Source organism: Rattus norvegicus, chromosome 10 (genome assembly GCF_021556685.1).
Source record: "Rattus norvegicus strain SHRSP/BbbUtx chromosome 10, alternate assembly SHRSP_T2T, whole genome shotgun sequence".
Classification (NCBI taxonomy): Eukaryota; Metazoa; Chordata; class Mammalia; order Rodentia; family Muridae; genus Rattus; species Rattus norvegicus.
Genome location: NC_141543.1, coordinates 61,241,400 through 61,255,058, shown reverse-complemented (window position 1 = coordinate 61,255,058; position 13,659 = coordinate 61,241,400). Strand labels below are relative to the sequence as shown.

Below are 13,659 nucleotides of genomic sequence, written 5' to 3'. Positions count from 1 at the left end.
CCTAGATATAGAAACACTGAAGCCTGAAGTCTGGCCTGGCCCTGCTGGGGCTGGTAAAAACTAAATATTCTCAAAGGATCCTTCGGGGATAGGACTGAGAATGACCTGGCCCCCTCTGCCATGTCGTCTAGGATTCTAGGCCTCGCAGCGTCCACCTTATCTCTTCATCTCTGGCACTTCCTCTACCCTCTGCAGTTCCAACTCTCAAAGCTCTCCCTAGAAAGCATCCAGGACTGAGAGAGAACAATGATAGGACTTCAAAATGGTGGAAGCTGGTTGAATTGTCTTTATTAACAAAGGGGATATCCAAGGCCACTACATTGAGAAAGGATACAGGAGGGAGAAGGGCTACTTGCTGCTCACACTATATACAGATGCAAGCAAGGGAGGATAGAGGGTGGGAGCTCTGAGCCCTCTCCCTCTAGGGAAGGGAAGAGGAAAGATGGGGTGGGGGTGGGGAGGAAAGGGGGGAATGTTTTGGCTATGGGGTCCCTCCTCCATTCCCTGGGGACTGAGGGGGGAAATCATTAAAGTGCTTTCAGAAATGAGGAAATGGTCCCTGCCCCTGGAGTGGCTGGTGACCCCCCCCAACCCAGGGCCCAGTGAATACCCCCCCCAGAGTCTGGTACATTCAAGGGGGGAGCCGGCTCCCCTGGCGTGCAAAAAAGGGGTCAGGGCCCTGCTCAGTCAGCAGCAATGGGGTAAGGGGTCCAAGCCCCAAGCACTCTCTTCTGTAGAGAAAAGGGAGGAGCAAGTCCCACTCAATTCCTGGTAAGGGGAAGGAAGCTGTGTCATCCCCCAGAAGTTAAGGAAAGGCAGTTTTGAGAATGTCGGGAGAAAGGATGGTCACGTGATCACAAAAGCTTCAGGAATATGAGGTCACGTTCCCAGCAGGCTCCAGTGAATCAAACCATTAAAAGCAAAAGCCCAAGGGGGGTGGGAGGGCAGGGGCGGCCTGGGTAGTCTGGCTGTGGGGACAGAGCTGGGTCCATGTGGGGAGCCCCAGCCCAGGGGCCTCGTCACCAGTTCATGATGCAGTTACGGTTCAGAGTCATAAAGTAAACTTGGCTGCTTCCTCCAGAGCGGACTGAGGCAAAAAACACCTGGATGAAATAGAAAAGACATCACCAAGGGCTAAAGTGTGGGGGTGGGCAGGGAAGAGAGACGAAAGAGGAAGTGGATGACACCTGTTTCTCTCCATCCCCAAGGAAAGGCAAAGTGTTATCAGGTCCCTGGGGTAAAGGCAACAGAGCCCACGGGGTGGGGTAAGGGGGGATGGTGTGGCTCTGACAGCCTCAGAACAGCAGAACCATTCCACACTCCAGATCCCTGCCCAGAGCAAGGTCTGGAGAGCGGCCCATGACCAGGACTAGGCTCCTCTCAGAGATACATTGCCTCACCTTATCATTCCGCTCACACAGGAACTTGAGCCTCTGGGCTCGTTTGTGCATGAAGACCCCATCTAGGTGGCCTGTCTCCACAGAGCGGATCTCTATGGCCTTCTCACCCCAGCCCATTATCTGGTTGGAGCAGATGTAGGCTGAAGGGAGAAGATGGTGAAGGGCTGTAAGGAGGCTTTGGTCCTAATCACCTTGGAACAAGCAGCTTGGGGTGTCCTTCACTCACCGACAGAGGTGGGCATCTCTCCCCACTGCAGCACCACGTCCTTGATGATCCGCCCGTAAGTGTTGACGTAGACACCCTCATCTTCATAGCAAAGCAGCATCTCCATGCCGTCAGTGTTGGGGAGAAAGACGATGGCGTGGGGTGTGATTTGGCTCTGGATCTAGGGAGAAGAAGGTAGACTGGGTGGGGTCCTCACGTCTGATGTCTAGAATGGGTTGGTCTCCCTCGTCCCACAGTCCTGCTAAGCTCACATGTACAGGGATGTAGATGTCATAGCTGTTCCCAGAGTCAACATCCACAGCATGGAAGCCAGCACTGGAGCCATAGATGACCTTGAGCCGCTGGCCCTCCTCTACTGTCAGGTCCACCAGCAGAGGGCGGTGAGGGAGGTCAGCAAAGGACTGTGGAGGAGAGAAGGCTCAGGGAAGACAGGTGGAGGGGCAGAACCTTGGAACATGCTGGTGGCTGAGGCTGGGATTACCTTGAAGGCCATGAATTTGTGGTAGGGTTTAGGGGCCCAGGCATACACCTCCACAGAGTTCTTCAGAGCAATGACCAGGAACTTAATTCGTTCATATTTCACTGGAGGGCAGGAAAAGGGGGTGAGGGGACACACGATTCAGTGACTTTCACTGTGAGCATTGAGGACTTCTTAGTGGTTAGCCCAGAACTTGTTGCTCCCTGACTACCGTGCCGTGGCATCCTCACCAACACGATAGTGGCCGCAGCCCTCCATGTCCCCCACGGTGGTCCACCCCTGCTTCTTTTCCACCTCTGGGTCATTGTGTAGAATCTTATTCCGAAGCCAGGACAGGTAATATACCCGCAGTTTGTTCCTTTTCCCTGGAAGATGAACCGACAAGCATACATAGACACACAGACAGACAGACAGACAGACAGACAGACAGACAGACAAACACTCTCTCTCTCTCTCTCTCTCTCTCTCTCTCTCTCTCTCTCTCTCATCCCTTCTTATCAAAGGCCCTGTTGCTGCATCCCATGGTGCTGTCTGACCACCACTGTCCTCCTCCCAGGACGAGGACAAGCAAGCCACAGTTAAGCCCGTCCCCAAACTTCACACACACCTGAGATGGTGATGAGCAGGTTGAGCCCTTCCAGAACATCCATTTGCTGGAAGCGTCGTCGCCCAATAAGTCCATACACTTTGCCCTGCCCACTTCGGTCCAGCAACATCAGCCCATTCTCTGTGCCCACTAGGAGGTTGACCCCTGCAACAGGAATCCTTGGACAGGTCAGAGGCACATCCAGGCTCTCCCCTGACCAGGAGCATGGAGGCTGTGCCCAGACCACTTTCACCTTTTCCAGCCCTGGCTTACCCCAGAGGGCTGCACAGAGGATCTCGGAATTGAATCGCTTCTTGTACTTGCGAATCTCGGGAGTTTCACTATGAGCTCGAGTGTTGGTGGGATTGACGTTGACCACAGAGCCCTTCCTCACATCGAACTGCAGTTGATCAAGGCGACCACCCTCTCCGCCCACTAGGGCTACCAAAGAAGAGAGAGGGTGGGCTGCAACCCCTCAGTAATTACTTTTATTCCTATGCCCCTCCACCTATCTTGGCACATCAAGATCCTCTGAATGGGGAGACTTTAGAACAGAGGTGCACTGAGAGAAGAACTCCTGAGCTTAAGGCCAAGGCCTGGCTCAACATCTGCCTCCAACACTCACAAGTTCCACCTCTGCCTGGCTTCCTCAGCCACTCTGAGCAACCCCCAAGTCCCCCGCTGACAACACCCCCAACCCTCTTTTTTGTTTGCTTGTCTCTGTATGCTGGTACCCATGGAGACCAGAAGAGGGCATCAGATTCCCTGAACATGGAGTTTCAGGAGGTTGTGAGCTGACTTAAGTGAATGTTGGGAACCAAACCTGGGCTCTCTGAAGAGCAGAAATTTTTATCCACTGAGCCATCTCTCCAGCCCCATGCCTATTTTCAGAGAGCTCCTATCTAGGCTCGCTCTGTACCCCAGCCTCAAGGCAGATGGCTCCTCCTGTCCTCACCTGTGATGGGGATGGTATCCCCACTGCCTCCAGGCTGGTAGATCCCTAGATCCACAAACATGGTGAATGAACTCTTTCCTGGGGCCTTTACCAGCCCACGAGACTGGTACTGTGGGGGGAGAGGGAATAGTCAAGATACACGTGTGGCCCTGGTCTGTGGCCCTCGTTCTTCTATGGGATGGATCTCAGGTCCCCGTTAAGGTCACAGTCCTGGCTGCACCTGTCACAGTGCTCCTAGCACCCACTCTTCTGCAAACCCCAGGGTTCTTCCTTCAGTTGCTGACCCGCCTGCCCCAGCACACTTACATCACCGCCTCCATCCTTTGTTGGAGGGCTTTGACCTTGGCTGTTCTCAGTAGGTGAGTGGCTGGGCTGGACCACATCTGGCAGGTTTGTGTAGCCATTGCTATCAGCAAGCAGCAGGCTTCGCTCCTCTTCAGGAGTCTGGAGAACAGAGAAAAGGTCAGGTAGGGCCGCAGAGGGCATGCTGCAGGAAAAGGCAAGGGTAAGGAGACCCACTCACACGCTGGACCACCATGGTGCCTCCTCCATATGAAGGCTGGGTCCCGGATACCTCTTCAACATCATGAACCACCATGGTGCTGACGCTATCTGTGTCACCATCACTGCTGTGGGAAAGATGAAGGTGGGGCCTTCCAGGTCCTGCCTGCCATACAATGCCACAGGAAGCAGGTGACAGCCAGAGACTTGGCTTTCAGCCTCCTCAAAAGCCCTTACTGACTCAGGTCCTTTCTGAGTGGCCCTCAGCCAGGCTGATAAAGAAACAGAGGGGCATCTGACAGGGTCCCACAGTGACAGCAGTGGAAGGGGGGAGCTACCAACTTCACTCTGATCCCTCCAACCTGGCTCAACCCTGCTCCCTCCTTCCCTAAATCTCTCCTCTGCTTGTCCTGATGAGGAAGGCCCTGCCCTAGGATACCCCATACCGGCCCCCGGGAGTGTCTCTGCTCCCCTCTGATGGCTCCCCATCGCCTTCCTCCTCCTCATCTTCACTGCTCTCCACCTCCTCACTGGATGAGGAATAGTCCATGGCCTTCTTGGGAGGCTTAGGGGCCTCATCCAGAGTCCGCTCTTTGAGCAACACGAAATCCTGCAGGGAAGAAGAGATGGGGGAAGCAGTAGGGCTCGGGCAGAAGCACCACCAAGGAAGGGTGCCTGCCTGCCAGTGTAGGCACAGGCAGGGGACAAAGGACAGCTTCCCAGCAGCCCCTCACTAACCTCACCAATCGCTCGCTTATAGCTCTGGGAGGGTCACAGAGGAAGAAAGGCAGCCAGGAGGAAGCAGGAGAGATGGTGAGGTTAGTAACATGGCTGTGCTGTGTAAGGTCAGTAGCTCCCCTAGCCTCTCACATTAGGGAAAGCTCCACAGCCTGCCCCGGATCACTTACTGCGGGCCGGCCTGGCCTTGAGCGGTGGTCTTCAGGCTTGGCCTTGTTCCCAGGGGAGAGCACTGGGGAGCTGTCCAGTTTTGTGGAGGCTGCATGGCAGGGTGGGAGACAGAAAGTCACAGATGTCTACAGTATAGTGCCAGGCCCATGCCCTGGGCTGACCACGGGCACTAAACCCATTCACATCCCTCTTGTTTCCTTTGGTGCTCTGGTCCTAAACAACTGAAGGAAATGGACTCTGTTTTTGGTGTTGGTCAAGAAAAAGCCAAGACCCAGGGAAGGCTTGGGCCTGGGCTGACATACCTCCCACACGGTTTCGGTTCCGCTCCAAGGAGCCGGCCTGAGGGAGGTGGCCGTGGGAGGCAGGGAGGACACTGTCTGAACGCTCCCAGCCAGGGTCACTCCTCCTGAGGTCAGGGTTACTATGAAGGGACAGAATTCACATCAGAGACGTTCTTCCAGCCCTGAGTGTCAAGCTGCACTGCAGGAGGAGCCATCACCAGGGAAGCAGGTGGCAGAAGTGAGAGGTGAGAGTAAGTGGGGGGCAACTCCATTACCTAGAGGTGTTGGGCGGGCCAGGGGGCTGAGCTGGGGGCCCAGGAGGCTTGGGGGTGCCTCGCTCTGCCCGCCTCTGCAGATAGATTTGCCAGGCGGAGTTGCTGCGAGGTCTGTGGAGGGAGCACAGGGTGCCGGGGCGGGTCGTGGTGGCACAGGGAGGGGATGAGGTGCCTGGTTTGGGGCTTGCCCCGACCCTATGCAGATAACCTGGCCAAGTCCCTCTATCTCTCACTCCCTAGGCTGCCACATCATGACCCCCCTGGTGGTGTGTACCTGGCACGGACAGCCTGAGCTGGCCGGGACCCTCCAGCCCCACTGGTGTTAAGGGCAGTGGCAATAGACGAGGTCCTCTGAGGAACCTGGAGAGAGAGCGCAGTTGACAAGCTCTGTCTGTCAGTCTTGTGCAGACATGGACATGGCACACACTCGATTCCACTGTCAACCTGAGGATTGCAGTCCTCAGCATTCGTGGAGAAACAAACAGGTTCAGAGAAGTTACTATGTCCAGCAGGCTGTGAGGCTGAAGAATGGCTACACTGGGATAAGGGAAGCCTTAAGACTTCTGGCCATTTCACATTCCTATAGTTGGTCTGTCTTTCTACCCACTGGATGCTGACCCTGACAGGCAGTGTCTCCATGGCCGCCTGGCTTTCTTCCTCCCACTTCAGAGATATATTCTTGGTTTTGGGGTTATACTTACCTTGGGTGGAGCTTCATTATCAGGCCGGACCCAGGATGGAGGGTTAGGGCTAGGCCCAGGCCCTTCAGAGGTGGGGTCTGAATTCTGGCGGATGACAGCTCCTCGGGCACTGGGTGTGGCAGTGGGTGTGGGGACAGCAGCAGGGTCAGGGTCGTGGGAGGCTGGGAAGGCAGCCAAGTTTCGAGTGGGTTGGTCCTGCAGGGACTGGGATCGGGGTACAGGTGCTGCATATGGCTTCAGTGGGACCCGGTGTGCCACCAGGCTCTGCAGGGAAAGACCAGAAAGGGTGGACTGCCTGCTTTGTGGCACATCCTGCAGACTGGGGTCTGGGATGAGAAAAGTTCCTGCTCCCATCAAAAGATAAGGGGACTCTAAAGCTAGAGAAGTCACCTGTGCAGGGGATGTGCCCTGTGGTGCACAGAAGACACCGGTGAATGCAAGCATGTGCTCATGGGTGTAAGCAAAGCCACCCATGTCTGTGTTAGGACATGGGTGGGATGGACTTACCTTGTGTGGTCCTTCCTGAGGCTCCACAGGCCTCTGCATAGGAGGAGTTTGGGAAAGAGGTCCTGGGGGGCTAGGAGAGGCCTGGGGAATGGGGGGCTCTGGCCCCGCACTGCTTGGCTTTGTCTTGGCCAAGGGAGAGTTCTGCTGCTTGTTCATCCGAGCTCTCTCTTCCACCTGTGATTTGAGTAGGGCATCAGCAGGTCAGCGGCTGCTTCTGGTCTCAACATTAGATTCTCACTTCCTCCACATGCTCTAGTCCCACAACCTCCACTCCCTCCCTTCCTCAGTGCCCTTACTGTGGAGCAACCACTTCTCACAATGTTCCTCCGGCAAAGACTGGTAGGATGGGGTCTTAGGAGACAAGGGAGGCAGCATACCTCTCGGGCCCATGCTGGCTTGTCAGCAGGATTAATGCCCCGACCATAATGATACAGGGGTTTCCTGTCTCCAGGTAGGATCTGCTGCTGCTGCTGCTGCTGCTGCTGCTGCTGCTGCTGCTGCTGCTGCTGTTGTTTCTGGAGCTGCTGCTGCTGTTGCTGCTGCTGCTGCAGGGACTTGAGGTAGGCATGCTCCTGCTGCAGCTGTCTCTGGAGCCGCTCCGACTGCCGCTGCTCCTCCAGCTGCTTCCGCTTGTATTCCTGGGCCCAACAGTAGGGAGAGAGGGCTCAGCAGAGTGTGGCCATGTAAGCTAGAGCAGGCAGGCCTTTCCTTTCCTCTACTGCCTAGACAGGAGCTGCTTCCCTGGTCTTGGGAAGCCCCTTTCCCTGATGTGTTTCCATCCCAGTGCGGGAAAGCAACTCAGGATGGCATTTTCCCGAGGACACTGAGGGACCCCGTTACCAGCAGCAAGGCCTGTTCCTGGAGCAGCTGTTGCTGAAGGATCTCGAGCTGTCGCTGCTCCTCCTCTAGCCTGTGACGAATATATTCCTGGGGGGTGGGGGTGGGCGGGGCAGGGAGGGAGGGAAGGAGGCGGCAGGAGGGTGGCAGCAGCGGCGAAGGAAGGGATCAGCAGGGTGAGGATGAGGGGGACAGGGGTAGATGAGCCCCAGGGGGCAATGAGGCACAGATGGCAGTAAGAGGACATGGGATGAGGAGGAATCAGGTGGGAACATGAAGGATAGTGCCCCAGGGAGGAGACAGGGTGGGCAGAGATGGGGAATGAAGGCACAGAGACAGGAGGGCAGGGAGCAGGGTAGGGTTGAAGGGTAGGAGAAAACAGAGAAAGAGTGAAGCTAGAAAAGATAGGAGGAATCTAGGGGCAGGGGAGCCAAAGGGACAGGGCACCGGGAGCAGGAAGGCAGGCAGCAGGAGCAGGGGCAGGGCCAGGGCAGGACAGGGCAGGGCAGGGCAGGTGTGGAGGCGGGTGTGTGTGTGTGCGCTGGTGCCAATACCTGTTCCCGCTCTGCTTGCCGCCTCTCTTCCTCTCGACGAAGGGCTTGCATGTCTTCCAACCGCCGCTGCTGCTCCTTCTCCTGCAGCTTGCGCTGTTCTCGCTCTCGCCGCTGTTGCTGTAGACCAGGGGTAGTATGTCTTAGGGATCCGACTGTAACAGGGGCTAGTACAGCACAGCCTTGGAAGGATTGCCCCTCCATGGAGAGCAGGTTAGAGACGGTGGAGGGAAAGGCTTCAATGTTTCCAAGCACATATATTCCTAGCCCTGTGCTAGAGCTGTGCATCTGGGCCCCAAGAGCTCAGTGTGAGGTAGCCGTGCACATGGGGCTAGATGGAAACTGCTGCCCACAGCACTTGCCAGTTTTATGTCAACTTGACACAAGCCAGAGTGATTTTAGGAGAGGGAACCTTAATTGAGAAAATGTCCCCAATGAGATTAGTGGTGCACTTTCTTGACTGATGACTGCCATGGGAGTGGCCAGCCCACTGTAGGCTGTCCCACCCTTGGACTGGTGGCCCTGGGTGCTATAAGAAAATCATCAAGCAAGCCATGAGGAGCAAGTCTGTGAGCTCCTCCGAGTTGCTTTCCGTCATGGTGTTATCACAGCAGTTGAAAGCCTAAGATGGCCACCATAAACACCTTCTAATCCTTGCATCCCAAGCCTTTGTTCCTTGAACACTGAGAAATGGATGTCAGTGTCAACCTTTGGCCAAAAGGGGGCACCAAGTGCCCATGCACCGAAAAGCGACCTTCAGATTTCTGAAACCACCTTCACAAATTGGTAGCCCAAGATGTGCAGGACATTCTTTTTGGCCAGTGTCTGCTCTGACTCCAAACAACAGAAACATCAAAACAGCCAAGGCTGAGCTTCTGGACCCTTATACACAGAAGAACATTTCCCATGGTGGTGGTGAGGCTGCTGGCCAGGCCTCTGTCAAGTCCTCCCCACTTCTATCAGAGCAGCAGAAAGTTTTCAAGTCAAGCTTTCTTACAAATGTCTTCTTCCTCAGTAAGAACAGAGTCTACTCTGAGGAGCAGAGATAGTGTAGATGCTGGAGTTGCTGTCTCCTGCACAGTGTCTGTACTGTTTAGTTAGAAATTTTGAAAAAATGAAACAAACAAATAAACAAACAAAAAAACCCCAAAGTCCAGAGTTCTCATTCTCCGTTACACACCAACAGTAAGTACATTCAAACACACACACAAAATTCTTCTTTCCTTTTGCATGTGTTACCAGAGACCAAACCCAAGACCTTCATGTATGACAGACTCTATCACTGAGCTGAGCTGTATTCCTAGCCCCCAACCGTGTGTGTGTGTGTGTGTGTGTGTGTGTGTGTGTGTGTGTAAACAAGGCTTAAACTTATCAGATTGGACACAAACTTGCTATGTAGCTCAGGCTGACCTAGAACGTCTCATCTCCTTGCCTCCTCTTTCAGAGTGCTGGGGTTACACGTATGTACTATTGCAACCAGTTTTTTTTTTTTTTTAATATTTGTTTATTATATATAAGTACACTGTAGCTGTTTTCAGACACACCAGAAGAGGGCATCAGGTCCCATTACAGATGGTTGTGAGCCACCATGTGGTTGCTGTTCAGGACCTCTGGAAGAGCAGTCAGTGCTCTTAACCACTGAGCCATCTCTCCAGCCTCTACAACCAATTTTAAATGCTGTGTTGAATTCAGGGGTTTAGGCATGTTAGCAAGCCCTCGACCACTGAGCTACACTCCCAGCTTTTTGGTTGTTTTGCGGTTTTTGTTTTTTTTTTTTTTTTTTGTTTTGTATTGTTTTTTGGTTTTTTTTGGTCTTGAGAATATGCTGGTCTGGAGTTTTTCATCTTCCTGTCTCTACCTCCCAAATATGAACAGTACAGGCAAAAGCTACCATACCTAGCTATATTACTTTAATGAGTAATATAGAAATGGAAAACTGTACTTAAACACAAATTCTCTTCAATTAAAATGAATTCCCTCTATCAGCCTTTAATTAGTCCAAAATTGGAAAGCTATGCTTTATAAGAAAATAAGTCAAAATCAAAATAATCAGGAGTACAGCAGGTCTTCCCAGCCTCTGTTTGGAACAGATCAGCTGCACCAACATACGTGAACACAGACCTGTAGCCAGCCCAGACGGGTGGCCTCTAGAGCTGGAGAAGCCCAGAGTGGAAAGATAGCAGAAACTGTTGCTCTTCAGAGGGCTCTGCTCTGACAGGATGCTCATGGCACAACCATCCCTACATGGCCAGGTTGGGAGTCAGGACATGGAGACTGAATCTCTAATAGCAGTGAGGTCTGACAGGAGCTAGGCAAGTCTGTCTCACTCTGCACTTCCTCCTGCCCTGGTCAATAGCCAGTGTCTTCTCAACACACAGGATGGAGACCCACCTCCTCTACACGTCGCCGCTCCTCCTTCTGCTCCTCTATGCGACGCTGCCGCTGGTGCAGCAGGTGTTTGATGTGTGCCTCAGGGTCCCGCTGCTGCTGCTGCTGCAGCTGCTGCTGCTGCTTTAAAGCCTCTGAGTTGCTCTTATTCTCCTGTTGGAGTCTGAGGAATTCTCGGCGGAGTGTGGACTCCCCAGGCACATTCATGATGGAACTGAGGAGTGGCACAAATGCATACTGAGGACAGAGCACACTGGTGGTCCTCATCTCTGGGCAGCCTGCCGAGTGGATGCCTCCAACTGTACCAGCCATCCTGCCAATGGCCAATCCCAAACGGGGCATGAAATCTGCCTTCTGTTTCGTCCCTCTTCCCTGTTTTGAGTAGGGCCTACATTATGTAGCCCAGACTGGTTGGAACTTGCTCTCCTCCTGTTTCAGGACCCCCAGTGCAAGGATTAGATGAGCATCATCACCCTTGGCATCTGCCCAGAGTCTGGTGTTGTTTTCAAGATTCCAGCCTACACCTCTGTCAGCCCTAAGACACCCTCCTCGTCAAGATTCATCTACTTCACTCTTTGTCCTGCAGGGACTCTGTTTTTTCAGTTACATTATTTACTGTGTGTGCATGAATGCTTGTAAGTGGTCCATGTGTGTGTGTCTGAGTGCACCATAGCATGCCAGTGGAGGTCAGAGGACAATTCTCGCCTTTCACCTAAACTCCAGTCACCAAGCTTGGGCAGGTGCCTTGCCTGCTGAGCCAACCCACCAGTCTAGAGACTCCGTTTATACAAGCTTCTATCACTATATGCCATTACCTGAGAGTCCCCAAGGCCAAGCATCACTGTTGTTCCTCCAGACAACAGAGACCCCAACCTCCAAGCTCTACTTGCCAAACCCACCTTGGCTCGCCTTCCTCTCCATGGCTGTCGTCTTCCTCTTCACTGCCACTGTACTCATACTCTGTCTCCTCTGCAAAGGAGACCACGGATACTTTTCCACTCACAGCCCCAGCCTCCACCCTGGGTAGGGAGACCTCAGCTGGGAATATCTGTCTGCACAGCCCCACCCTACAGTTACAAGTTCAGGAAAGGGTTCCTTGGGCAGGGAGATTGAGGTAAGAGAGGGTGCAAAGCAAGCCCAAAGACCCCATGGCTAGAGAGGAGACAGGGAAGAGGTATCACCCAAAACCCCTGTGCCCCAGCAGTCCACTGACCTTTCTCCCCCCGCTTCTTCCGGGAGCGGTCAATGTGGTCCTTGAGCTGGATGCGGACCTGCCGCTCCGTGGGCTGGTCTCGGATGAAGGGGAATTTGAGTAACTGTTCTGTTGGTGGTCGGCTCAGGTAAGTCTTGATGAGACACGTGTCAATGAAGTCAGTGAACTTCTTAGACCTAGAAACAGTGGCGGTTTACACTGCGAGGTTCCCTTTGGAAGGGAAGTCACAGGAAGAAGATAGTGGGCCACTCATCTCTAAACTGACTTCTCCAAACCCCAATCCCAGTTGCTACCTGCAGTCCCCACACCTCTTCCATGGTATACACCAAAGCCTGGACACAGGAAGTACTAAGGTGAGGGCAGCCCTCGTAGACACCTTCCTTGCCAGATTGAAAGCACTCAAAGACATACCATTTCTTTGACTTGAGCCTGGGGGGAGGGTTCCGAGGGATGAGGAAGAGAGCCCGCATAGGGTGCATGTCACACAGAGCTGGGACACAGAAGAGAGACCATCAATCTTCTTGGCCATATTTAGAGGCCAAGGAATCCCTCCCTTAACATGGCCTCTGAAGCCCCCCTCCTCCCTACATTCACTCCCTTGCCTTCCCTCCTTCTGTCCCATCCTACCCCAAGGCACAATCAGCACTTACGGGGGGCTCCCTCTGCCATTTCAATGGCTGTGATTCCTAGAGACCAAATGTCACTCTAAAACAAGGGACAAAAGGGACAGTTATGAATGCTTCTGACAATACTCCAGAGTAACTTCCTTCACACAGCGCCCATACAAACCTACCATGTCCTTATCCCTTCCCTAACCCCCTTCCTACAAATCATTCCCCCTTCCAATAGAAACATTTCCTGAAGTACGATGTTAGGTTTAATTTAGTTCCTTTGTGACAGGGTGTGGCTAGAAAGTCCTGGAGGCCTTTACGCTGTGGTCCTCCAGTTTTTAGCTACTCGGGTCTGCCTCCATGCCAGTTTCTCTCTTCATTGCTCACGTGCTACTTCCCTCACCCGGTTTATGCTCCCAAACCTTTAATCTGTCCTCCCCACCTCCTTCCTACCACCAGGAGCCACAGTGCTCCCACTCCCCACATCATACCCTGTAGTCATAGGTGGCATCGGGGTTCTCGTCACAGGCAATGACTTCTGGAGCCATCCAGTATGGGGTCCCAATGAAAGTGTTCCGCCTCCCCACAGTGCGGTCCAGCTGAGCACTCACCCCAAAGTCCACTGTAAGCATGAGGAAGGGTCAGCAGGAACGGTCCCCAGCTTCTGCTTCATTCTACCCTGTGGACTCATGACCCTGGTCTCAATCATGAGGTCCAGACCACACACCACTGAGAAGCTGCTCATCCTCTTCCACCCTTCAAGGTCTGGAAGAACCTGACCCAATCTTCCTGGAACCTGGGGCTCAAAGGACAGCATCCCAGGGAGGAGAGAACCCGATGCCCTATCGACCACAGAAGGACGTTGAGCAGCTGCCCGCTGTGGAGTAGCAGGGGAAAAGCTCTCAAGATTCTCAACAGGAGGCAAAATTCTCAGGGTGGGTGATGGGACAGGGAATAAGCCGCCTAAGCACACATGCAGCCGGACCTAAGCCAGACATCTAAGGAAAGGGACCTTGTTTTCTGTCTTGACAGTGACAGGGCCTCAGAAGGACCCATAGTACCTAGCTTGACTTCAGCATTCTCTGTCAGCAGCACATTTTGTCCCTTGATATCTCGGTGGATCACCTTGTGGGCATGGAGATGGGCAAGACCCTGGGACAAAAGAGTGGGAACAATCAGCTGTAGTGTTGGAGTGGGTGGGAAAGAGCAGGACAGTGTAAAGAGACTGAGGGGAGGTTAG

At 53.6% G+C, this 13,659-nt stretch overlaps 1 protein-coding gene across 16 annotated transcripts in view; it reads right to left on the bottom strand.

Moving 5' to 3' along the window:
• Window positions 1-263: 263 nt before the first annotated feature.
• Window positions 264-13,659, bottom strand: part of Mink1 (misshapen-like kinase 1) — a 52,699-nt gene continuing 39,303 nt past the window's right edge. The window contains exons 6-34 of one of the 16 annotated variants that reach the window (XM_087571924.1): window positions 13,481-13,571; window positions 12,911-13,041; window positions 12,459-12,513; window positions 12,220-12,298; window positions 11,809-11,984; window positions 11,495-11,564; window positions 10,599-10,809; window positions 8,211-8,327; window positions 7,660-7,746; window positions 7,197-7,457; window positions 6,820-6,993; window positions 6,313-6,576; window positions 5,886-5,971; window positions 5,612-5,722; window positions 5,358-5,476; window positions 5,055-5,143; window positions 4,885-4,908; window positions 4,593-4,756; window positions 4,169-4,274; window positions 3,952-4,089; window positions 3,646-3,754; window positions 2,964-3,131; window positions 2,712-2,855; window positions 2,335-2,469; window positions 2,108-2,208; window positions 1,878-2,027; window positions 1,627-1,786; window positions 1,401-1,540; window positions 267-1,103 (exon numbers count right to left, since the gene is read on the bottom strand). In XM_087571924.1, the coding sequence (XP_087428050.1) occupies window positions 1,020-1,103; window positions 1,401-1,540; window positions 1,627-1,786; window positions 1,878-2,027; window positions 2,108-2,208; window positions 2,335-2,469; window positions 2,712-2,855; window positions 2,964-3,131; window positions 3,646-3,754; window positions 3,952-4,089; window positions 4,169-4,274; window positions 4,593-4,756; window positions 4,885-4,908; window positions 5,055-5,143; window positions 5,358-5,476; window positions 5,612-5,722; window positions 5,886-5,971; window positions 6,313-6,576; window positions 6,820-6,993; window positions 7,197-7,457; window positions 7,660-7,746; window positions 8,211-8,327; window positions 10,599-10,809; window positions 11,495-11,564; window positions 11,809-11,984; window positions 12,220-12,298; window positions 12,459-12,513; window positions 12,911-13,041; window positions 13,481-13,571 (3,744 nt within the window). In that variant the 3' untranslated portion in view covers window positions 267-1,019. 16 annotated transcript variants of the gene reach the window in all.